At 40.8% G+C, this 25,736-nt stretch overlaps 1 protein-coding gene across 8 annotated transcripts in view; it reads left to right on the forward strand.

The window, feature by feature from the left end:
* The window catches only part of LOC134353612 (protein kinase C-binding protein NELL1-like), a 1,036,586-nt gene that overhangs the window by 569,747 nt on the left and 441,103 nt on the right, over positions 1 to 25,736 (forward strand). For 6 of the 8 annotated variants that reach the window (XM_063061731.1, XM_063061736.1, XM_063061735.1 and 3 more), the window contains exon 13: positions 2,110 to 2,235. The exons of the other annotated variants lie outside the window; for them this stretch is intronic. In XM_063061731.1, the coding sequence (XP_062917801.1) occupies positions 2,110 to 2,235 (126 nt within the window). The remainder of the gene's footprint in view (positions 1 to 2,109; positions 2,236 to 25,736) is intronic. 8 annotated transcript variants of the gene reach the window in all.

Here is a 25,736-nt window from a genome sequence, read left to right on the forward strand (position 1 = left end):
CATTTGAAGAATGCATTTTAAGAATTTTCTTGAGCTTTTGAGTGTAAGGGGACAAAGTGCACCTTATTCTGCCCAATTCTTTATCTACTGTTACCTGACCCAGTTTCATGTTGAATGTTTCTCACATATTTCTCTGGTCCATGATGTTGGCCAATGAATTAGACTTGGCCACCATTGTTCAGGTAAAAACAAGTACAGCGACTTCATTCAACTCTCACAATGAATTTTCTCTAGTTTAAAACCAGAAAATGCTGGGAATACTCAGCAGTTCAGACATAATCTGAGGCTACACTAATGTTTCCAGTGCTTGGAGAGACACAATACTTTTGCTTCAATTGTAATCTGTTTATGAACAGGCCCTGGACTTTCTGGAGGGAGAAAAGGTGGAAAGTTGCTGGGGCACTGCTGTTGCTAGAGATCAGATTTTTCTGAGTGAACAGCAATATTCCCATATTGTTCTTGGTGGAGGCTATAAGGCATGCCTGTCGATTTACTAAATAGGCAAGAGAATTAGAATGAAGTCATGTGCCTGAGCATCCCAGCCCCAAAAATATATTCAGGCAATGGCCAGCACTTCCAAGAGAGTTGCAATGTCAACTGACCTTAAATGGCACAAGAAGCTTCTGAGACAGAAGAAATTGTTAGAGTCATAGAGCACTACAGCACAGAAACAGGCCCTTTGGCCCATCTTGTCCATGCTTACCCAATCTTCTGCCTCATTCCATCTGCCCACACCTGTACAATATGCCCCCCCGCAAACCTCTCTTATCCATGTACCTATCCAAATTTCTCTAAGTGTTACACTTAAACCCATATCTATCCTGATGGCAGCTCATTCCAAACTCACTCCACTGTCTGGGTGAAGAAACTTCCCCTCTGATTTCCCTTGAATATTTTTACCCTCAAATCTATAACCTGAGGAGAAAATGCTCTGGGCACAGGGCTGCTAACCCACAATAGCAATCCAAAGAGGCTGATCTGGACAACTGGTACAAAAGTGCAGTTTCCACAAAATGCACAGAAATCTCCTGTAATTCACTTTCAACTGCAGCTCAAAGTTCCATGACTTATAAGCCTAGTAATTACTCTGAGTGCTGTGTCATAAATACACCACTTGTACTGCACTGCAATCAAAATATCTCTCCCCAATTTTTGAGAAGCCATCAACCCAGTTAAAAAAAAATCTTCACAGCCTCTTGCCTCTTTTTATAATGAAATGTGATACACGCACATTTGAAATTGGGCAAAAGGTACCTTAATTCCCAGCTACAGACTTGATCCCCACAAAAATCAGTAAGAGATTGCACAGTGTGTGCTTTGAACGTATTGGCTAAACTTTTCACACATTGCCAGCTCAGTCCATGTCATTTTTCAGAGACAGACACTGGAGGTTTATTTGGCCATTTCTCCCCACTGAGAGTGTTATACTTCTAAACTCCAATCACCTTATTGAGAGGAAGACATCTTCTTATCCAGTCCCCCAATCCTTTGGCAATTCAGACATCGCCAGCCAGATGAGCTGATCATTGTACCCATTTTATATTTAACTATGGTAGTGATGCACCATCAGTAACTCCAAAAGACTAGAAGTAGAGTAAATACTGAAAGGCTTTTATTAGCAGTAAAATGTGATCTCCATCATGCTGAGTATCTGCCTCTGGACTGAGAGGAGGAGCAATGGCGCAATCGCCTTTATTCAGGGTTCTGTGGGAGGAGCCACAGGAGCAGTCAGCGGAGGGGCGTGTCCAGACAGGTAACCCAGTTACAACATATATATATATGGTTTACCACAGGTAGTGTAGAGGTTAGCACAACACTTTGCAGGCAACCTGGGTTCATTTCCTGCTGCTGTCTGTAAAGAGCTTGTACATTCTTCCTGTGACTGCGTGGGTTTCCTCTGGGTGCTCCAGTTTCCTCCCACAGTCCAAAGACATACCGGTTGGTAGGCTAATTGGTTGTTGTAAATTGCCCAGTGATTTGGCTAGGATTTGATCGGGTGATTGCTGGACGGCATGACTCAAAGGGCTGGAAAGGTCTATTCTGCGCTGTATCTCAATAAATAAAATAAATATAACCTTTAACTGTTGTCTGCTCTCCATTTTGTTACAGATAAAGATGAGTGTGCGAATGGCACACACTACTGCCATGCAAACACTGTGTGTGTGAATGTGCCTGGATCGTATCACTGTGACTGTCTCCCAGGATACACCAGAGTTGATGACTACTCCTGTACAAGTAAGAGCAGTTTAGGAAAAAAAAGATTCACAGAGCAGATAATTTTTCAGAGAAGAAAGGCATTGATTAATATGCTTTGAAAAGCCACAGATTTGGAGAGAATTAAGCATTTTTTCCAAGAAAGCCCCTCATTCTTCTTTTATAGATCACTAGGGTACATGAGCCCATTTCATTGGACCCTGCGAATGCTGAGTGAACTTAATTTATGTTATCCTTCAAAGGTGGTGTAGAAAATGATACGATTTAGAATTTGTTTCTGCTGCTGTTGAGTAGCTATTGTTAGAGTTTAAATGAGCAATTTTGAATAGAGTACTTTACTGCTGGTTGCTTGTGTTGGCTGAGATGGTGGTTTCTCTTTAATCTGAAGCATTTCATTGAAGGATAGAACATGACCCGAGCATTGAAGGGAAGACACCTTTCTGCTGCTGCAATATAATTTCACTATTTCCATTATCAGTAAGCAGAAGGGAGCCCCAAAGCATCGTCTGTTACTTCTGCCTGTTTATCTGTTGCCATGGAAGGAAGAATCTCCTGCTGTGTGTTGCCAACTGAGCATGCCAGGAGAGTTGAGGCTGAGCACTCTCAGTTAGTTGAGGAGGGTGTGTATGGGAGGTGTCAATCAGTCCAGCAGTTGAAAGGCAATGTTAAATGAAGTCTTATTCATTATTCAATGTGTGAAATGAGCGCTGCATCTTTAATGGAGTCAGATCATAACAGCGAACATGCCGTGAGAAAAGATGCTAGATTAAAAAAAAAACTTGGCAAGTAATTCTCAATAACAATTCAATTGCAAACTTGACATGAAAGCCAAATGAAAATAGCAGTGTCATATTCAAAATTTTTCTTTATGTTTTGCGCTTAACGTATTTCCTGTTACATATTTTCCCTGCACATTTGTCATGAGCTCCTCCACATCACCCTTACCTTAATAGTGTAGATGTAGTTGTGTGGCGCATGGCCAAGTGGTTAAGGCGTCGGTCTAGTGATCTGAAGGTCACTAGTTTGAGCCTCAGCTGAGGCAGCGTGTTGTGTCCTTGAACAAGGCACTGAACCACACATTGCTCTGTGTCGACACTGGTGCCAAGCTGTATTGGCCCTAGTGCCCTTCCCTTGGACCACATTGGTAGCGTGGAGAGGGGAGACTTGCAGCATGGGCAACTGTCAGTCTTCCATACAACCTTGCCCAGGCCTGCACCCTGGATCTCTTACAAGACACAAATCCATGGTCTCACGAGACTAATGGATGCCTATTATTGCTATTAGTTATTGTTACTATTAGTCAATAATTGTCGACAACAGGCCACTGATGAAGTTCAGCACCAGACCATATGCAGCCTAAGACAATTTTCAATGTAGAAGGTGTAGACTATCCATCTGTATAAATTTTTCTGCAATGTGGTTTTACACATAAATGTGCAGGCCCCCATGCACAGTATTAGTTCGCAAATACACCCTATCCTCATTATATGCGAGGGATATGTTCCTTGAAGTTGACGCATGATGTGAAATCGCATAATGTGAATAATTGTTTAAATGGAAAAAATAGGGATGTGTTCCAGAGGGCTTCCTAAATATGTTTTATCTGTAACTTATTCACATTTTTATACCAATACGACACAAAAGCAGTACCACAAGGCAACATTTGCATTATATTTAATCAATTTAAGGTAATATTCAATGTTATAAATCATAGAAAGTTAACATCCGAGGATCTACACCAGGTGTGTTCGCTCCGGGAGATAAGTGGTTGTTGTGGTGTGGGGCAGCTTTACACGGATAAGGTGGGTGGTTGTGGTCGTCAGGATAATATCAAGCACAGCAAGGGGTGAAGGAAGACTCACAGAACTCTTAGAACTGCCGGCAGCAGAAGATTACAGCGATTTGCATAAAGTGGTGAGGGTTGTTTGCTTGGCAGCATTTTGTTTTTTAGCATAAATTTGCTTGTAGGGAAGAAGAGTTGACGGCAGGGAACGACTGAAATGCTGACTCCGTCTAAACTTGGGTCCATGTCCATCGCCATTTGTGCCAAGTGTTCCGACTTCAACCATTCCCTCACCATTGGTGAACTCCCGGGATTTTCAAAATCGTCTGTTGCTTGCAGCATCTGAGAGATAGTTCGCGGTAAAACAAAATATGTACACCTTGAATGTGGATCATACCGGTCGAGTGGTTGAATCAGCGATGTTGTGTTAGGCAGCGGGAAATGCACTGTTATGTTAGGATGAATGCTGTCCAAATGTTTAGGATGGGCTGGTGCATTGTCAAGCAACAAAAGAACTTTAAAGGCAAGATTCTGTTCCCGGCAGTAGCATCCCAGAGCTGTGTTACCTTCAGCTGATACCGCACTGTTTATAATTTCCAACATTTTTTCAAGTGTTAAAGCAGTTCTCTGCCGCTCGGCTGACGGCCCAAGACATGACATTGGACGCTTAGGAGGCATAGTTAAATATTTCAAGCACAAAATCACTGCACCGTAAATAAAACCAACAAAAGTTTAAGATTGCGCATCCACACCTTGCCAAAACCAATGCGAGAGTGGCGGGAGAGAGATTGTGAGGCGCGCACAGCTGACCTGTATTGGCGGGAAAGCGGTGCTTCTTGTCCCAACAGTGAGACTGTGAAGCGTGCGCACATGACTTGTATTGGCGGGAAGGCAGTGCTCCTCGCGTAACTGTGAATTTTGGATGCATATAAGGAGATGTTAGTAGAAATAGGTTCCTCGCGTAACTGTGAATCCGCATAGTCTGAAGACACATATAACGAGGAGAGGGTGTATTACATATTTACTATTTGCTGTTTTTTGTATTTGCACAGTTTGTCTTCTTTTGCACACTGGTTGCCTGTCAGTCTCTGTGTGTAATTTCTCCTTGATTCTATTGCATTGAGAAACATAGAAAACCTACAGCGCAATACAGGCCCTTCAGCCCACAATGCTGTGCCGAACATGTACTTGCTTTAGAAATTAGCTAGGATAATCCATAGCTCTCTATTTTTCTAAGCTCCATGTACCTATCCAGGAATCTCTTAAAAGATCCTATCATATCCACCTCCACCACTGTTGCTGGCAGCCCATTCCACACACTCGCCACTCTCTGCATAAAAAAGTTTACTCTTGACATTTCCTCTGTACCGACTTCCAAGCACCTTAAAACTGTGCCCTCTCATGTTAGCCATTTCAGCTCTGGGAAGAAGCCCCCTCCACGCAATCCACAACACCCCTAACCTTGTGTCATCAGCAAATTTACTAACCCATCCCTCCACTTCCTCATCCAGGTCATTTATAAAAGTCACAAAGAGAAGGGGTCCCAGAACAGATCCCTGAGGCACACCACTGGTCACCAACCTCCAAGCAGAATATGACCCGTCTATAACCACTCTTTTCCTTCTGTGAGAAAGCCAATTTTGGATCCACAAAGTAAGGTCTCCTTGGATCCCATGCCTCCTTACTTTCTCAATAAGCCTTGCATGGGGTACGTTATCAAATGCCTTGCTGAAATCCATATACACTACATCTGCTGCTCTGCCTTCATCAATGTGTTTAGTCACATCCTGAAAAAATTAAATCAGGCTCATAAGGCATGACCTGACATTGATAAAGCCATGCTGACTATTCCTAATCTTATTATGCCTCTCCGAATGTTCATAAATCCTGCCTCTCAATATCTTTTCCACCAAATTAGCTTTCACTGAAGTAAGACTCACTGGTCTATAATTTCTTGGGCTATCTCTTCTCCCTTCCTTGAAAAAGGGAACAACATCTTCAACCCTCCAATCCTCCAGAACCTTTCCCATCCCCATTGATGATGAAAAGATCATTACCAGAGGCTCAGCAATCTCCTCCCTCACCTCCCACAATAGCCTAGTACATTTCATCCGGTCCCAGAGACTTATCCAACTTGATGCTTTCCAAAAGCTCCAGCACATCCTCTTTCTTAATGTCTATATGCTCAAGCTTTTCAATCTGCTGTAAGTCATCCCCACAATCACCAAGATCCTTTTCTGTAGTGAATACTGAAGCAATGTATTCATTAAGTATCTTTGCTATCTCCACCGGTTCCATACACACTTTTCCACTGTCACACTTGATTAGTCATATTATCTCACATCTTATCCTCTTGCTCTTCACATACTTGAAGAATGCCTTGGGGTTTTCTTTAATCCTGCTCACCAGGGCCTTCTCACGGCCCCTTCTGGCTCTTCTAATTTCATTCTTAAGCTTCTTCCTGCTAGCCTTATAATCTTCTAGATCTCTATCAATACCTAGTTTTTTGAACCTTTCGTAAGCTTTTCTTCTTTCTTGATTAGATTTTCAACAGCCTTTGTACACCATGGTTCCTGTACCCTACCTTCCTTTCCCTGTCTCATTGGAACGTATCTATGCAGAACGCCACACATGTATCCCCTGAACATTTGCCACGTTTCTGTCGTACGTTTCCCTGAGAACATCTGTTCCCAATTAATGCTTCCAAGTTCCTGCCTGATAGCTTCATATTTCCCCTTACTCCAATTAAACGCTTTCCTAACTTGTCTGTTCCTATCCCTCTCCAATGCAATGGTAAAGGAGATAGAATTGTGATCACTTTGTTTTCTTTACTTTTTGTTCTACTACAAATGCTGGCAAGAAAATGCATCACCAGGTAGTATTTGGTGATATATATGTACTTTGATAATAAATTTACATTGAACTTTGTGTTTTGAATAAGTACGCACATGCACATGAGCGTGCACGCGCGTACACACACGCATGCATTCCGTTATATCATCTTTCTCATGCACACATTCATATTTTCTCAAATGATCTCTTATGCAAACTCTCTTTCACATACCCACACGCAAATACACACTTTGGCTCCATTCAGCCTAAACTGAGGAAGGAATACTTTTTAGGAAGCTGATTGACAAAGAAATTAACCTTAAACAACATTAACAATAAGGTCTTGTACAGACATTCCATAAGTGTCAGATGCAACTTAGCTTTGTTGGCACCATTGCTAATCATTGTTGCTCCGTAAATGATCTTTCCCTTATGTGCACTTAGACCATGTTCCATTTAAGAGAATCATTAGAGATGTTTATAAGTTGCTGGTGCATTTAACAATCAGACTGATTGGTAGTTGTATTATAAGGCATGTTTCTCAATTCCACTTGGAACTTGAACAGTATGAATGCACAATACCTTATGTATCCATTGTAAAGAGAATACTGATTCTTCGTGTTGTGAGTATATTTGTGTTATGAATGATAATCTGGATATTCCTCAATTTGTTGTTTGTGACGGAATGCTGTACATACTTAGCTGTGATCCTTTTTGCATAACCACAACAATTACAATTTAACTGGAATCCATTGGTTGTTAAATGTTCTGTGATGTTTTCCTGACAATTTAAGAATCATAAAATCATTGAATAGTGGAATTATTATGGCACAGAAGGCCACTTGGCCTATTTAAGTCGGCTCCTGGTGGAGCAGTCCCATCTGTCCAATAAGGCTTGCATTTGATTTTCTCTCCCAAGTGTTTATCCAGTTTCCATTTAAAGGCATGCATTGATCCTATGCCAAAGTGAATCCACACTCTGAGTTCAAAAAAAAGTTTTCTCGTCCTGTTTCTTTTGCATCATCTGCCTCCATTCCTTTCGCTTTGCATGACTCTTGGGCGGGGGGGGGGGTGCCATACTAGCAATTTGCGCATCACTTTGCAATATCAGCGACAGGGGTTTCTGCTCACCGATATCTGTAAAGAGTTTGGATATTCTCCCCGTCAATGCGCGAGTTTCCTCTGGGTGCTCTGATTCCTTGCCATGTTTCTAAAATGTGCGGATTAGCATTTTAATTGGTCACGTGGGTGTAATTGGACAATGTAGGCTTGTTGGGCTGGAAGGGCCTGTTACAATGCTGTGTCTTTAAATTAAATTAGGCAGCATGGTGGTGTAGTGTCTAGCACAATGCTTTACAGTACCAGTGACCCAGGTCAGTTCCCGCCGCTGCACGTAAGGAGTTTGTACGTTCTCCCCGTGGCTACGTGGGTTTCCTCCAGGTGCTCCAGTTTCCTCCCACAGTCTAAAGATATACCGGTTCAGTGGTTCAAAGGTTCAATTTAACATCAGAGAACGTATATAGTGTTCAACCTGAAATCCTTAATTATTGCAGATATTGGTGGGTTAAATGATCATTGTAAATTGACCTGTGATTAGGGTAGGATTAAATCAGGGGATTGCTGGGCAGTGCAACTCGAAGAGCCGGAAGGGCCTGATCCATCCTGTATCTCAATAAATATAAAACAAATAAATGTAAAAATGTAAAATTCTTTTTTAAAATAGGTAAAGCTTCCCTGTGTTTATCTCTGTCAAATAACCTCTTCAACTCTCTTGTCCCATAGAGAACAACATCAGATTTTCCAGTCTAAGGTGTCACTGAAATCCCTCATCTCTGAAAGTATTCTAGTAAATCTGTCCTTCATCTTTCGGGGATCTTCATATCTCTCCTAAATTGTGGTCACTCCACTCGTGAGCCTGCTTCTGTCAGATATTCAACATAAGTATGATTTTTTGTTTCCTTCATCCTTCCCTTTCATTCTTCTGCTACCCATTCCACCATCCCATTGTTGCCAGGTATAAAAATTAGAAAACTGTGGGATAGAATTGCAATGTTGCAGGAAGAAAAATAAGCAAGGGACACTAGAAAAGAGAAAGCCAGGAAAATGCAGTTGAGGCATGACATCGATGAAATATGGTCAGCTGTCAACACACATCAGGTCCACGGGCCCCTCGGTTAATGGTGGCGACCCATGGCATAAAAAAAGGCTGGGAACTGCTTTAGGGCAAAGTGGCAGTCTCATTTTTTCTTCCATTTTTTAATGTTTGTGCATGAATATCAGTGCTGAATAGGTTTGCTGCTCTGTTGCTTAAGTATGACTTGTGATTATTGGTCAGGGAGATGGGGAATATCTGCCATATTATAGACCTTCTTGAGATCTGCCGTGTTTTTGGCATGTGTGTGCAAGGGGAGCAGTACATCCTCCCATCATCTGCTATGATATAACCCGGTTGAACAGTATTGGCACGTTTATACATAAATCTTTGTGCCAAAACTTGTTTTTATTTAGATATACAGTACTGTGCAAAAGTCTTCAGCAAATAAATGTAGGCAGAGTACTTAAGATATTTGCACAGTACTGTAGTAATCTTATATAATGCACTGGACTGCTGCCACAAAAAAACAAATTTCATGACACATGTGAGTGATGACAAATCTGATTCAGATATGGGGCTCTGTTGTGGACTGAGAGTGGGAAGGGGGCAGGGAGAGGGAAATCACGGCTGGGAAAAGAGGAAAGGGGAGGGGAGGGAGTGGGAAGCACCAGAGACATTCTGTAGTGATCAGTAAGCCATTGTTTGGAAACAAATGACTTTCCCTTGTGTTTCAGGGCTGTGTGTTTGCAATCGTGCCACTCCCCTGCCCTTGGCACTCCTCTGCCACCTGTCGCACACCCCTCCCACGACTCTCCATCCTTGCCGTTCCCAACATTCTTTGCCCTTACCAGATTCACAAACTCGCTCTCTGCTTCATATTGACAAATCCAGTATTGTGCAAAAGTCTTAGGCACCCTGGCTCTATTATATATATATATATATATATGTGTGTGTGTATATATATATATATATATATATGTGTGTGTGTGTATATATATATATATATATGTGTGTGTGTGTATATATATATGTGTGTGTGTGTATATATATATATATATGTGTGTGTGTGTATATATATATGTGTGTGTGTGTGTGTGTGTGTATATATATATGTGTGTGTGTGTATATATATATATGTGTGTGTGTGTGTATATATATATATATATGTGTGTGTGTGTATATATATATATATATATGTGTGTGTGTATATATATATATATATATATATATATATATATATATATGTGTGTGTGCCTAAGACTTTGCATAGTACTTACAGTGGCATGCAAAAGTTTGGGCACCCCTGGTCAAAATTTCTGTGAATAGCTAAGCGAGTAAAAGATGAACTGATTTCCAGTAGGCATAAAGTTAAAGATGACACATTTCTTTAATATTTTAAGCAAGATTACTTTTTTATTTCCATCTTTTACAGTTTCAAAATAACAAAAAAGGAAAAGGGCCCGAAGCAAAAGTTTGGGCACCCTGCGTGGTCAGTACTTAGTAACACCCCCTTTGGCAAGTATCACAGCTTGTAAACACTTTCTGTGGCCAGCTAAGTGTCTTTCAATTCTTGTTTGGGGTATTTTCGCCCATTTTTCCTTGCAAAAGGCTTCTAGTTCTGTGAGATTCTTGGGCTGTCTTGCATGCACTGCTCTTTTGAGGTCTATCCACAGATTTTCGATGATGTTTAGCTCGGGGGACTGTGAGGGCCACGGCAAAACCTTCAGCTTGCGCCTCTTGAGGTAGTCCATTGTGGATTTTGAGGTGTGTTTAGGTTCATTATCCTGTTGTAGAAGCCATCCTCTTTTCACCTTCAGCTTTTTCACAGATGGTGTGATGTTTGCTTCCAGGATTTGCTGGTATTTAATTGAATTCATTCTTCCCTCTACCAGTGAAATGTTACCGTGCCACTGGCTGCAACACAAGCCCAAAGTGTGATCGATCCACCCCCGTGCTTAATAGTTGGAGAAGTGTTCTTTTCATGAAGCTCTGCACCCTTTTTTCTCCAAACTTACCTTTGCTCATTGCGGCGAAAAAGTTCCAGATTAATTTCATCAGTCCACAGGATTTGTCTCCAAAATGTATCAGGCTTGTTTAGATGTTCCTTTGCAAACTTCTGACGCTGAATTTTGTGGTGAGAACACAGGAAAGGTTTTCTTCTGATGACTGTTCCATGAGGGTCATATTTGTGCAGGTGTCACTGCACAGTAGAACAGTGCACCACCACTCCAGAGTCTGCTAAATCTTCCTGAAGGTCTTTTGCAGTCAAATGGGGGCTTTGCTTTGCCTTTCTAGCAATCCTACGAGCAGTTCTCTCGGAAAATTTTCTTGGTCACATGACCAAGTGGTTAAGGCGTTCGTCTAGTTACCTCAAGGTCGCTAGTTTGAGCCTCAGTTGTGGCAGTGTGTTTGTGCCCTTGAGCAAGACACATTGCTCTAGTCTGTGCGAGGCGTGGCGCTCCACACAGAATTCCAAATCTGTGCCTTGTAAGGCGTGAAAATGCCCGACGCAGGCCTCTCATGGTCTGAGTCGACGTTCCCCTCCCCCTCCCCCTCCAGACCTCAACTTGACCTTCACCATTCCTGTTAACGGCCATTTCTTAATTACATTACGAACTGAGGAAACGGCTACCTGAAAACACTTTGCTATCTTCTTATAGCCTTCTCCTGCTTTGTGGGCATCATTTATTTTAATTTTCAGAGTGCTAGGCAGCTGCTTAGAGGAGCCCATGGCTGCTGATTGTTGGGACAAGGTTTGAGGAGTCAGAGTATTTATAGAGCTTTCAGTGGAGAAAGAAGTAGCATTAATAAGTCAGGTCTTCAATCTTTTGTCAGACCTGAGATCAAATTGATGTTTGCCGCTTAGCCTGCACTAACCCCACTGTGGAGCAAGGTTAAAACTTCATCGGAGAGAGCAAAACACCAAACGACTCACAGAATTGTTAATTCTGTACCGGACTTGGAATTATAAATGATTAAGAGTATTTTATGTTGATATAAAGGACAATTAATCACTTAAATAAGAAAGTATTTGTCCTAGTGAGAGATATTAGTTGGTCTGAAATAAAAAATGGCATTTCTATGATATCTATAAAATGCTGAAGTCTTCTCCACACAGATAGATGGATGGATAGATAGAGAGATACTGTACTTTGTTGATCCCAAAGGAAATCACAGTGTCACAGTAGTATTACAAGAGCATAGATATATAAATAATTAGAAGAGAAGTAAGAATGAATTAAAAAAGTTACCTTAAAAATAAGATGTACAGGATTTAAAAGTTCACACTGATAAGATGATAGTGCAAGAATTACCAAAGTTTTATATAGCAATAGGTGCACATTCACACCATCCAGGTAAGAAGTGATGGTAGTTTGCACAGGATATCCGTGATCGCATGGTGTGGTAAACAGCTAAATAGCAGTGTAACGGTGGGGGGGGGGGGAGTTCATCAAATCTCCGGCTATAGGTTGACTCATTATACAGGGTAGGAATGACCTCAGGTAGCACCTTTGGAGCAACATGGTTGTCTTAGTCTATTACTATAAATGCTCCTCTGTTCAGCCAAGGTGGCATGCAGAGGGTGAGAAACATTGTCCTGGAATGCCAGGATTTTCTGGAGGATCCTTTATTCTACCACAACCTCCATTGTGTCCAGTTTGACTTCTATAACAGAGCCAGCCTTTCCAATCAGTTTATTAAGCCTGTTGGGATCACCCGTGTTGATGTCATTGGCCCAGCGCACCACCACATTGAAGATTGTACCGGCAACAACAAACTGGTAGAACATATGAAGGAGAGGCTCACATCCTCCAAAGGACCTCAGTCTCTTCAGGAAGTAGAGATGACTCTGGCTCTTCTAGTACACAGCCTCTGTGGTGGTGCTCCATTCAAGTTTGTCATCCTGGTGCACCCCCAGGTACCTGTAGGTCCTCACCATCAGTAGTAACAGGGAGCAGTGCAGGCTTAGTCTTCCTAAAGTCCATCACCACCTTCTTTGTCTCACTGATACCGAGCTGCAGATGATTCAGCTTGCACCATTTGACAAAGTCCTCCACTAGAGTCCCATATTCATCCACCCGTCCTCCTTTTATAATTGCTGAGTCATCAGAGAATTTCTGCAGGTGACTTGACTTAGTGTTATATCTAAAGACCGAGGTGTACAGGGTAAACAGGAAGGGAGCCAATACAATCCCCTGTGCGGCCCCAATGCTGCTTATAGCCAATCTGACACACAAACTGTGGTTTGCCAGTCAGGTAGTCCATTATACAGGATACAATGGACGTGCCAACCCACATTGAACGGAGCTTTTCCCCCAGCAATGAGGGCTGTATGGTATTGAAGGCACTTAAGAAATAAAAAAAAATTACCTTCACAGTGCTGCCCTATTTATCCAAGGCTCTGTTCAGCAGGTAGATGGCAGCATCGTTAACTCCATTGTACTCCTGGTGTACTGCAGGGGATCGAGGGTTAATCTGACTAGGGGTTGGAGTTGAGCCAGGATCAGCCTCCCTAGGGTCTTCATGATGTATAAGGTCAGGGCCACTGGGGGGTAGTCATGCAAGACTTCCAGTCAGCCCTTCTTGGGTACCGGGACCATACATGATGTTTTCCACACAGATGGGATCATTTCCAGGCAGAGACTCAGTTTGAAAATGCACTGGAGTTCTCCATTAAACTGCACAGCTCACTCCTTCAGGACCTTGGGACTCACACCATCCAGTCCTGATGCTTTGCTGGGTCTGATTTACCCCAGAGCCCTTCTCACCTGCTCAGTAGTTGGACAACAGTCTATTCTTGCAAGCTATTCAGCAAGCCTTTTTCTAAGCAACTTTCTTCTTGTTTGATCTTGCTGTGTGTACATTGGCTGCTTTGAAGTTTATGGAGGAGACAGCAAGATTGTACTATTGTAGAATGGACTGACACTTTACAAATTCCACCTTTCAAATGTCTGATGTCTATGAACTAATCTTGCCCACTGTTTATTCCTCCAAGGCATGAACTATTCTACAAAGTCAAAGTTTAAGCTTTCTTCCAATTGCTCCATCTTGGAAAACCAAAGCCTGGAATATGTATGGAACCAATATTTTTCCATAACTTTGTCAAAGCATTATTCTTGTAAATTTGTCTGATCGTGTTGTACATTCAGAGATGCTCTTCTGCACACCACTGTTGTAAAGTGTGATGAGTTACTGAGTTATTTGAGTGACTGTCATCTTCCAGTTAGCTTGAACCAGACTGGCCATTCTTCTCTGATCTCTCTCTTCAGTGGAAATTTCTGTCAGAAGTATAAAATCGCGACAAATAAATAAAGTTCAATTTTCTCTGTGCTTTTATATGTAGAATTAATACCAATAACTATTAGTTGAGATGAACACTTGGATTTATGTTACAGTAGTTTACTTTGCTTCAAATTCTGTCATTGCTGCCATGGAAATTCTAAGATTTATGTTAAAGCTTTATCATCGTTATTCATGCCTTCTTCCTTCATTTGGGAGATAATGATAATCTGCTGCCAGTGAGAAGCATCACTTGGAAGACATTTCCAGTGATAGACCCTCAAACTTTGGCTGAAACCCTAATTGGTTCAGTAAGTCCAATTTCAACTGGGAGTTGCAATTTGAAACCCCTTTTAGCTTGAGATAGTTCAGTACTCCATGGGTACAATTACTTTACAGCTAGTTGATTAGTATGGTCCCTTGCAAAGGTACTTAATTTCTGATTTTAGTTTGACATGTACTTTCTGATTTTTCCCTTGGATATGAGGGTTGCTAACAAGGCTTGTAATTAACCTAATTGCCCTAAAGAGGGTTATAGCGAGCTGTCACAAATCATTGCAGTGGAGAAACTTCCTCTGTAGTGTTGATTAGGGAGCTTGGCCAGCACTGATTAAGATACTTCAATGTATTTTGAAGTTAGGTTGATGCTTGTCTCTGGAACAGAAGGTACAAGTTATGGTTTTCCACGGCCTTGGTTACCATTGCTACATTAAGTCATTAAGCTAGTAAACCCAGAGGTACCTCAACATTCTGAGCATGATATAAAGAGGCCTCATACCAGCCATTAATGAGAAATATGTTGCATGTTCCAATGGCTGAATTATGGAATGAAGGTACAGTGAAGTCTGCCGATTGCAATCTTTAGTTTACTCTGCTGTTTACTACCTTCACTGTTTGGTAACTTGTTATACTAGCATCCCTGGATCGAGCCACATATATCGTGTTGAAGTCCACTATTTTGTGTGTTCCAGTCGCTCTTCATAGAATCAGTACTAAAAGTTGAAAATCTTCAGGGTTTCTGATTTTGCACAATGACCTATCTTTGTATCTAATCGATTGACGCTTAAGAAATTCCAGGAAGTTTTTTGTTTCTTCTCAGTGTGCAAGTATGTTACAGGCGTAGGAAAGAAAATAATTTTTTAGTATACATGTTTTCCTCTATCTATATATCTCTGATTCAGTCAATGAAAACTCTTGCTTCGAGGGTGACTGCTAGATTCTTTTTATAAGTTTGTTTTCTAGGATATGTTAATTAAATTTGTATGCTGTGAATGTGGTATCTGTCAACCAATAGCAATTTTCCCCTCTTCCGTGTCAATGTATTGTGCTTTTAGAAATATTTTACTCTCTGTTCACATTAATGACAACATGGCAGGAATTGATAATGCAAGCACTGGACTACTGTGCCTTAATACTATATTTTTGTTGTGGCTTATCCTGGTAAACAAGCAAGTTAGAGCTTTTCTAACAAAAGATTCAAGTGAACTGAATTACACTCAATGGCCACTTTATTAGCTACAGAATAAAGTTGAACGTATGACCGATATCTAATAACCTGGCCACGGAAGAGGAACCCAGAGTCGTCTTCTGTTGCAGCAGCTCATTCACTTTAAGGTTTGAAGTGTTGTGCTTCAGAGATGCTCTTCTGCATTTTGTAACACGTGGTTACGTGAGTTACTGTCGCCTACCTGTCAGCTTGAACCAGTCTGGCCCTTCGACTCCGACCTTTCCCATTAATAAGATGTTTTCACCCTCAGAACTGCTGCTTACTGTATGTTTTTGTTTTCTTCTGCACTATTTTCTGTAAAATCTAGGCACTGTTGTGTGTAAAAATCTCAGGAGATCAGTAGTTTCTGAGACACTCAAACCACCCCATCTGCAACCAATTCTACATTCAAAGTCATGAAGAACAGATTTCTTTCCCATTCCCATGTATGGTCTGAATGACAACTGAACCTCTTGACAATAACTGCATGCTTTTATGCATTGAGTTGTTGCCACATGATTGGCTGATTAGATATGTGCGTTAATGAGCAGGTGTTGAGGCATGACTAATAAAGTGGCCACTGAGAGAATATGTCACAGGATACTACAGTGCGACCAATTCTTACAATCTGTTAGGTCACTTAATGTTGGCAAAAAAATGTCAAGTCCACTCTAACTTGCAAACAGAATCCAGAATGCCTGCAGGACTACTGATATGAAATTATGAAAGTCTTTGAAGTGTAAATTCCATTTTAACCTTGATTCAAAATACCAAAGAGCTAATTTCCAAAAAGGACTTCATTTGCTGCGGTATAGACTTCGGTTTTTTCAGCAATTACTTATCATCAGCAGTGAGTTCAAAGGGATTCCTAATGTCCAGTGACTCAGACAATAGTGATAGAAGTATGATACAATTAAATAGTGCTTAAATTATTGGATTGGCAGTCAAAGACTCAAACTACTAATAAAACGATAATGTTTAAATCCTATCACTTAAATTCAAGTGATTAAATAAAATGGGAGTTAAAAGCTAGTATGATTAATTGTAATCATGAAACTTCTGAATTGTTACACCATTCTTTTATGTAACAAACAATCTGCTGGAGGAACTTTCGAGCAGCATCTTTGAATGAAAGGAATTGTTGACATTTCGGGTCGAGGCCCTGCATCAGGACTCTATAATGCTTCACTTATGCGTTTTGGGGTGGGAAATCTGCAATTCATATCCCAGTTTGACTAATATGTGACTTTAGTACAACAATGCAGCTGACTGTTGACTCTTCTCAGTTTGGGCTTATTTAGGAATGGATGCAAAATGAATCTCGTGAACAAATTAAGAACAGTTTGACCTCTTCGTCACATTGTAGAATTCTTAAGTACAGCAGCAAAGCAAGAAATAAAAAAAATAGAAAACTTGTATTACATTTATATGTTTCATGGAACTCTCATTGAAGATATGCACATTAAATTAGGGTAGAAACAAAAATATTGTTAACTAATTTATTAAAACAAAAGAAAAAAAACTAAATATTTTAAAATCCATTACAATTTGAATTGGTTACCTGTGGAAATTACAAAGCCTTGGTACAGAAATAGCTTTAGGACACAGAGAGGCTGCTAAACTGTAATTATGATTTAGCATTTCATTAAAAGTTCACTTAACAAAGATTCACATTTTCAGGATAGCTTTCAATAAGAACTACTTGTAAGCACTTTTACCTGTTATTAAATAATTGATTGATGAAATTTTCACTGAAAAAGATTGCAATTCAGGGCACCTGTAGAGAAGCAGAGTTAAGGCTCTATAAGGCACTCATGAGATCACACTTGGAATATTGTGTGCAGTTTTGTGCTCCTTATTTTAAAAAAGGATATACTGACATTGGAGAGGGTTCAGAGAAGATTCACGAGAATGATTCAAGGAATGAAAGGGTTACCATATGAGGAATGTCTGGCAGCTCTTGTGCTGTATTCCCTGGAGTTTGGGAGAATGAGGGGGAATCTCATAAAAACATTCAGAATGTTTAAAGACCTGAACAGATTAGATATGGCAAAGTTATTTCCCATGGTAGGGGAATCTAGGACAAGAGGGCATGACTTCAGGATTGAAGGATGTCCATTTTGAACAGAGATGTGGAGAAATTGCTTTAGTCAGAAGGTGGTAAATCTGTGGAATTTGTTGCCAGAAGCAGCTGTGGAGGCTAAAATGTTGGGTGTATTTAAGGCGGAGATAGATAGGTTCTTGATTAGCCAGGGCATCAAAGGGTGTTGGGAGAAGGCAGGGAAGTGGGGATGATTGGAAGAATTGGATCAGCCCATGATTGAATGGTGGGGAAGACTCGATGGGTCAAATGGCCTACTTTTGCTCCTATATCCGATGGTCCTATGTGAGTTGCAGTAAGTTTCACTATTTCACCATCAACCAACAGCAAAATCCAGGTTACTTTCATTCTCTTTAGTTAAGGGTAAGACAATTGGTTTTATAATTGAAGTGCATTATTTAGTTTAACTTGGCATGGTTCATTTGGGAATTTGAGCATCTGTGCTTGACTCAAACATAAATTACCTTTGAGAATTACATTCATGCTTGAAAACTTAGCTCTTTTTTTGGTGAACAAAATGAATTATGACAATACACATGCTCATCCTGCTTTTCAGTACTGGGGCTGATTTATAAATATAACATTCCTTAGTAGGGCAAAATTTTATCAAATTCAGTTCATTCGTGACACATTGATTTCAGATTCTGGGTTATATATTTAGTAGGTACTCTTTTTTGATTCTGGTTTACTCATTATTATTGTGCTTGATGCTGTGGTAGAACTCCATTCAGACTGAACGCTCAAGATTTGATCTACAGTCAGTCCAAGTCTTACAAACGTGATTTTGATTTTTGTACTAACCGCCGAGATTATTCATCTGTTAATAAAGATGCATAAGATGGAATACAACTTTTTTGAACATAGAACACAGAAGATTATAGCACAATGCAGGCCTTTTGGCCCACGATGTTGTGCCAACTTTGAACCTGCTCTAAAATCAAAGTAACCCTACATAGCCCTCCACTTTTCTTTCATCTTTATACCTATCTAAGAGTTTCCTAAATGCTCCTAACGTATTGGTCTCTACCACTACCCTCAAACTTACATCTGACATCTTCCCTGAATGTTCCTCCACTCATCTTAAACAGATGTCCTTTGGTATTGGCTGTTGCTGTCCTAGGAAAGAGGCATTGGCACTCCACTCTATCTTGGCCTCTCATAATCTTAAACATGTCTCTCATCCACCTTCACTCCAAAGCCCGCTCACCCTATCTCCATTGGACATGCCTTCTAGTCTAGGCAGCACCTGGTAAATCTCCTCTGTACCCTCTCTAAAGCTTTTTTTGGCTTATTGGCTATTTATTGTTTGATGATTTGATTACTCTACAATTCAAGTGTGTATTAAAATTACAAGACAGACCTTGACCAAATAATCAATGCAAATGCAATACAAGTAATCTATGTACTTTTAATGGAATTTCTGAGATCGAATCTTGAGATTAGTTCTTGCATTTGGGTCATGACTTAAGCAGAGGTCTAAATATTTCTGTATCTGTGGTTTCATGGAATGCATTTTAATCTTCAGTATTTCTATTTATCTGTTTTGTTTATAATTTTTACAACAGAGCGGTGGTTGCTGATACCATCATTTTATTGGTGGATTGATTTGAATTTAATTTCTCCCATTGTTGTTGTCAGGTTCAAATTTAAGCTTCTCAAATAATTGCCCAGGCATTCCTCCCTAAATACAAAGTCTGAATGCTACCAGCTTGATCTATTAATTTCCAACTCATCTTCTTGAGTTGCACAGACATTTCCTCCATTTCACCAGACCCATGAAACTCAAAGGGATATTCCATCCATGTCTCAATGGCAGTTCACAATGTTTTCAAATAGTATAGGAAGATGTTAGATGAGGTAATTTGCATGTAACAGAAAAAAACTGAATTGCCTTGGTTCCATATAACCATATAACAATTACAGCACGGAAACAGGCCATCTCGGCCCTTCTAGTCCATGCCGAACTCTTACTCTCACCTAGTCCCACTGATCTGCACTCAGCTCATAACCTTCCATTCCTTTCCTGTCCATATATCTATCCAATTTAACTTTAAATGACAACATCGAACCTGCCTCAACCACTTCTGCTGGAAGCTTGTTCCACACAGCTACCTCTCTCTGAGTAAAGAAGTTCCCCCTCATGTTACCCCTAAACTTTTGTCCTTTAACGCTCAACTCATGTCCTCTTGTTTGAATCTTCCCCACCCTCAATGGAAAAAGCCTATCCATGTCAACTCTATCAATCCCTTTCATAATTTTAAACACCTCTATCAAGCCCCCCTCAACCTTCTACGATCCAAAGAATAAAGACCTAACTTGTTCAACCTTTCTCTGTAACTTAGGAGATGAAACCCAGGCAACATTTTAGTAAATCTCCTCTGTACTCTCTCAAATTTATTGACATCTTTTCTATAATTCGATGACCAGAACTGTACACAATACTCCAAATTTGGCCTTACCAATGCCCTATACAATTTCAACATTACATCCCAACTCCTATACTCAATGCTCTGATTAATAAAGGCCAGCATACCAAAAGCTTTCTTCACCACCCTATCCACATGAGATTCCACCTTCAAAGAATTATGCACCATTATTATTAGATCCCTCTGTTCTACAGCATTCTTCAATACCCTACCATTTACCATGTATGTCCTATTTTGATTAGTCCTACCAAAATGTAGCACCTCACATTTTTCAGCATTAAACTCCATCTGCCATCTTTCAGCCCATTCTAACTGTCCTAAATCTCTCTGCAAGCTTTGAAAACCTACTTCATTATCCACAACTCCACCTATCTTAGTATCATCTGCATATTTACTAATCCAATTTACCACCCCATCATCCAGATCATTAATATATATGACAAACAACATTGGACCCAGTACAGATCCCTGAGGCACACCGCTACACACCGTCCTTCAATCTGACACACAGTTATTCACCACTACTCTCTGGCATCTCCCATCTAGCCACTGCTGAATCCATTTTACTACTTCCATATTAATGCCTAACGATTGAACCTTCCTAACTAACCTTCCGTGTGGAACCTTGTCAAAGGCCTTACTGAAGTACATATAGGCAACATCCACCGCTTTACCCTTGCCAACTTTCTTAGTAACCTCATCAAGAAATTCAATAAGATTTGTCAAACATGACCTTCCACACACAAATCCATGTTGACTGTTCCTAATCAGACCTTGTCTATCCAGATAATTATATATACCATCTCTAAGAATACTTTCCATCAATTTACCCACCACTGACATCAAACTCACAGGCTGATAATTGCCAGGTTTACTCTTAGAACTCTTTTTAAACAGTGGAACCACATGAGCAATACGCCAATCCTCCAGCACCATCCACGTTTCTAATGACATCTGAAATATTTCTGTCAGAGCCCCTGCTATTTCCACACTAACTTCCCTCTAGGTCCTAGGGAATATCTTGACCGGACCCGGAGACTTATCCGCTTTTATATTCCTTAAAAGCGCCAGTATTTCCTCTTCTTTAATTGTCATAATTTCCATAACTACCCTTCTTGTTTCCTTTACCTTACAGAATTCAATATCTTTCTCCTTAGTGAATACCGAAGAAAAGAAATCGTTCAAAATCTCCCCCATCTCTTTTGGCTCTGCACATAGCCGTCCACTCTGATTCTCCAAGGGACTAATTTTATCCCTCACTATCCCATTTGCCACTAACATAACCGTAGAAACCCTTTGGATTTATTTTCACCTTACTTGCCAAAGTAGTCTCGTATCTTCTTTTAGCTTTTCTAATTTCTTTCTTAAGATTCTTTTTACACTCTTTATATTCCTTGAGTACCTCATTAACTCCAAGCTGCCTATATTTATTGAAGATTCCTCTCTTTCTCCGAACCAAGTTTCCAATATCCCTTGAAAACCATGGCTCTCTCAAACTTTTATCCTTTCCTTTCAACCTAACAGGAACATAAAGATTCTGAACCCTCAAAATTTCATCTTTAAGTGACTTCCATTTCTCTATTACATCCTTCCCATAAAACAAATTGTCCCAATCCACTCCTTCTAAACCCTTTCGCATCTTCTCAAAGTTAGCCTTTCTCCAATCAAAAATCTCCATCCTAGGTCCAGTCCTATCCTTCTCCATAATTACACTGAAACTAATGGTAGTGTGATCACTGGACCCGAAGTGCTCCCCAACACATACCTCCATCACCTGCCCTATCTCATTCCCTAACAGGAGGTCCAACACTGCCCCTTCTCTAGTTGGTACCTCTATGTATTGCTCCAAAAAACTATCTTGCACACATTTGATAAACTCCAAACCATCCAGCCCTTTTACAAAATGGGCTTCCCAGTCTATGTGTGGAAAATTAAAATCTCCCACAATCACAACCTTGTGCTTACTACAAATATCTGCTATCTCCTTACAAATTTGCTCCTCCAGTTCTTGGTCCCCATTAGGTGGTCTATAATACATCCCTATAAGCGTCACAACACCTTTCCTATTCTTCAATTCCACCCAATTAGCCTCCCTAGACGAGTCTACTAATCTATCCTGCCAGAGCACCGCTGTTATCTATTCTCCGACAAGCAGTGCAACACCTCCCCCTCTTGCCCCTCCTATTCTATCACACCTGAAGCAACGAAATCCTGGAATATTTTGTTGCCAATCACACCCCTCCTGCAACCACGTTTCACTAATAGCTACAACATCATATTTCCAGGTATCAGTCCATGCTCTAAGCTCATCCACCTTTCTTACAATGCTCCTAGCATTAAAATAGATGCAGTTAAGAAACTCTCCATCTCTTACTCTCTGTTTATCCTGTTTATCCTGCAAACAACTTTGTTACCTTTTTCTTCCTTTTCCCCTACATCAACCTCCCCTCTCCTAGTCTCCTTAATTTGATTCCCTCCCCCCAACTATTCTAGTTTAAAGTCACCTAGGTAGCCCTTGCAAATCTCCCCGCCAGGATATAGGTCCCCCTAGGATTCAAGTGCAACCTATCCCCTTTGTACAGGTCACGCCTGCGCCAATAGTGGTCCCAATGATCCAAAAACCCGAATCCCTGCCCCCTGCTCCAAACCTTCAGCCACGCATTTATCCTACATCTCATTGCATTCCTACTCTCACTGTCGCGTGGCACAGGCAGTAATCCCGAGATTACTACCTTTGCGGTCCTTTCTCTCAATTCCCTTCCTAATTAACTGGGTTAGATTACCAGGTTACATGACCTATAGACGAACCGCGAACAAGGGAAAATCTACAGATGCTGGAAATCAAAGTTATACATGCAAAATGCTAAAGGAACTCAGCAGGCCAGGCAGCATCTATGGAAACGAGCAAACAGGTGATGTTTCGGATTGAAACTCTTCATCAGTCCTGACGGAGGGTTTCAGTCCAAAACATTGACTGTTTGCTCGATTCCATAGGTGCTGCCAAGTCTGCAGAGTTCCTCCAGAATTTTGTGTGTATTACAAAACCTATAGTTTGACCTCTGAATTAGTGTAAATTATAAAGCTAGTATCCAATATTTACTTTGTGGAATTTTGAAATATTGGAGGTGAAAATTATTCTCTATTATATCTGTCAAACATGTAACATAATGCAGACTGTACTTTGGAAATTTGTTTCCATTGCTTTTGGCAACACCTAAATTACCACAAAACATGTTTACCCATAAACTAGCGGGTGATGTAGTGGCATCCACACTGGACTTCAAGGCGAATGGCCCTGCGTTCAAATCTGGCTGGCTCCTTACATGCTTTTCATCTGTGCTGGGTTGAGCGTGGAGCTAGCAAATCAGCCTTGTAAACATCAGACAAAAGTGTTAAAGAAATGGCAAAGTTGTTGCCCGATGCACTACAAGGCGCAGAAAGGAACAGCAATAACAACAATGTTTACCCGCACAACTAAGGAGAAATTTCAATTCTATTGATGATTATTTTGAGGACTGGGTGCTACACAATAACCAAAATTCACTGTTTTGACCATATGAAATGTTTTTTAAAATTATTTTTGAGGATAAGGAAATTGAGGAGATAATCAGCATTTATTACTCATCCCTAATTATTTGTAATTATGAGCTAATTACTAGGGTAATTATCTCATAATTACCTGACAGGGTGTTCCCTCAGACCTTGAAGGAGACTAGTGTTGAAATTGCAGGGGCCCTAGCAGAAATATTTAAAATGTCGCTGTCTACAGGTGAGGTGCCGGAGGATTGGAAAGTGGCTCATGTTGTTCCGTTGTTTAAAAAAGGATCGAAAAGTAATCTGGGAAATTATAGGCCAGTAAGTTTAATGTCAGTAGTAGGTAAGTTATTGGAGGGAGTATTAAGAGACAGAATCTACAAGCATTTGGATAGACAGGGACTTATTAGGGAGAGTCAGCATGGCTTTGTGCGTGGTAGGTCACATTTGACCAATCTATTGGAGTTTTTTGAGGAGGTTACCAGGAAAGTGGATGAAGGGAAGGCAGTGGATATTGTCTACATGGACTTCTTTAAGGCCTTTGACAAGGTCCCGCATGGGAGGTTAGTTAGGAAAATTCAGTCGCTAGGTATACATGGAGAGGTGGTAAATTGGATTGGACATTGGCTCAATGGAAGAAGCCAAAGAGTGGTAGTAAAGAATTGCTTCTCCGAGTGGAGGCCTGTGACTAGTGGTGTGCCGCAGGGACCAGTGCTGGGTCCATTGTTATTTGTCATCTATATCAATGATCTGGATGATAATGTGGTAAACTGGATCAGCAAATTTGCTGATGATACAAAGATTGGAGGTGTAGTAGACAGTGAGGAAGGTTTTCAGAGCCTGCAGAGGGACTTGGACCAGCTGGAAAAATGGGCTGAAAAATGGCAGATGGAGTTTAATACAGACAAGTGTGAGGTATTGCACGTTGGAAGGACAAACCAAGGTAGAACATTCAGGGTTAATGATAAGGCACTGAGGAGTGCAGTGGAACAGAGGGATCTGGGAATACAGATACAAAATTCCCTAAAAGTAGCATCACAGGTAGATAGGGTTGTAAAGAGAGCTTTTGGTACATTGGCCTTTATTAATCAAAGTATTGAGTATAAGAACTGGAATGTTATGATGAGGTTGTATGAGGCATTGGTGAGGCCGAATCTGGAGTATTGTGTTCAGTTTTGGTCACCAAATTACAGGAAGGATATTAATAAGGTTGAAAGAGTGCAGAGAAGGTTTACAAGGATGTTGCTGGGACTTGAGAAACTCAGTTACAGAGAAAGGTTGAATAGGTTAGGACTTTATTCCCTGGAGTGTAGAAGAATGAGGAGAGATTTGATAGAGGTATATAAAATTATGATGGGTATAGATAGAGTGAATGCAAGCAGGCTTTTTCCACTGAGGCAAGGGGAGAAAAAAACCAGAGGACATGGGTTGAGGGTGAGGGGGGAAAAGTTTAAAGGGAACATTAGTGGGGGCTTCTTCACACAGAGAGTGGTGGGAGTATGGAATGAGCTGCCAGACGAGGTGGTGAATGCGGGTTCTGTTTTAACATTTAAGAATAAATTGGACAGATACATGGATGGGAGGTGTAGGGAGGGATATGGTCTGTGTGCAGGTCAGTGGGACTAGGCAGAAAATGGTTCGGCACAGACAAGAAGGGCCAAAAGGCCTGTTTCTGTGCTGTAGTTTCTATGGTTCTATGGTAATTAAGGGTGGTGAATCTATAGAATTTGTTGCCACGGGCAGCAATGGAGGCCAAGTCATTGGGTGTATTTAAGGCAGAGATTGATAGGTACCTGAGTAACCAGGGCATCAAAAGTTACGGTGAGAAGGCGGGGGAGTGGGACTAAATAGGAGAATGGATCAGCTCATGATAAAATGGCGGAGCAGACTCGATGGGCCGAATGGCCTACTTCTGCTCCTTTGTCTTATGGTCTTATAATCATATATTGCTGCCAGTAAGTGATATCAAATTTAAAATAAATTGT

This window comes from Mobula hypostoma, chromosome 11 (assembly GCF_963921235.1).
Source record: "Mobula hypostoma chromosome 11, sMobHyp1.1, whole genome shotgun sequence".
NCBI classification, from domain to species: Eukaryota; Metazoa; Chordata; class Chondrichthyes; order Myliobatiformes; family Myliobatidae; genus Mobula; species Mobula hypostoma.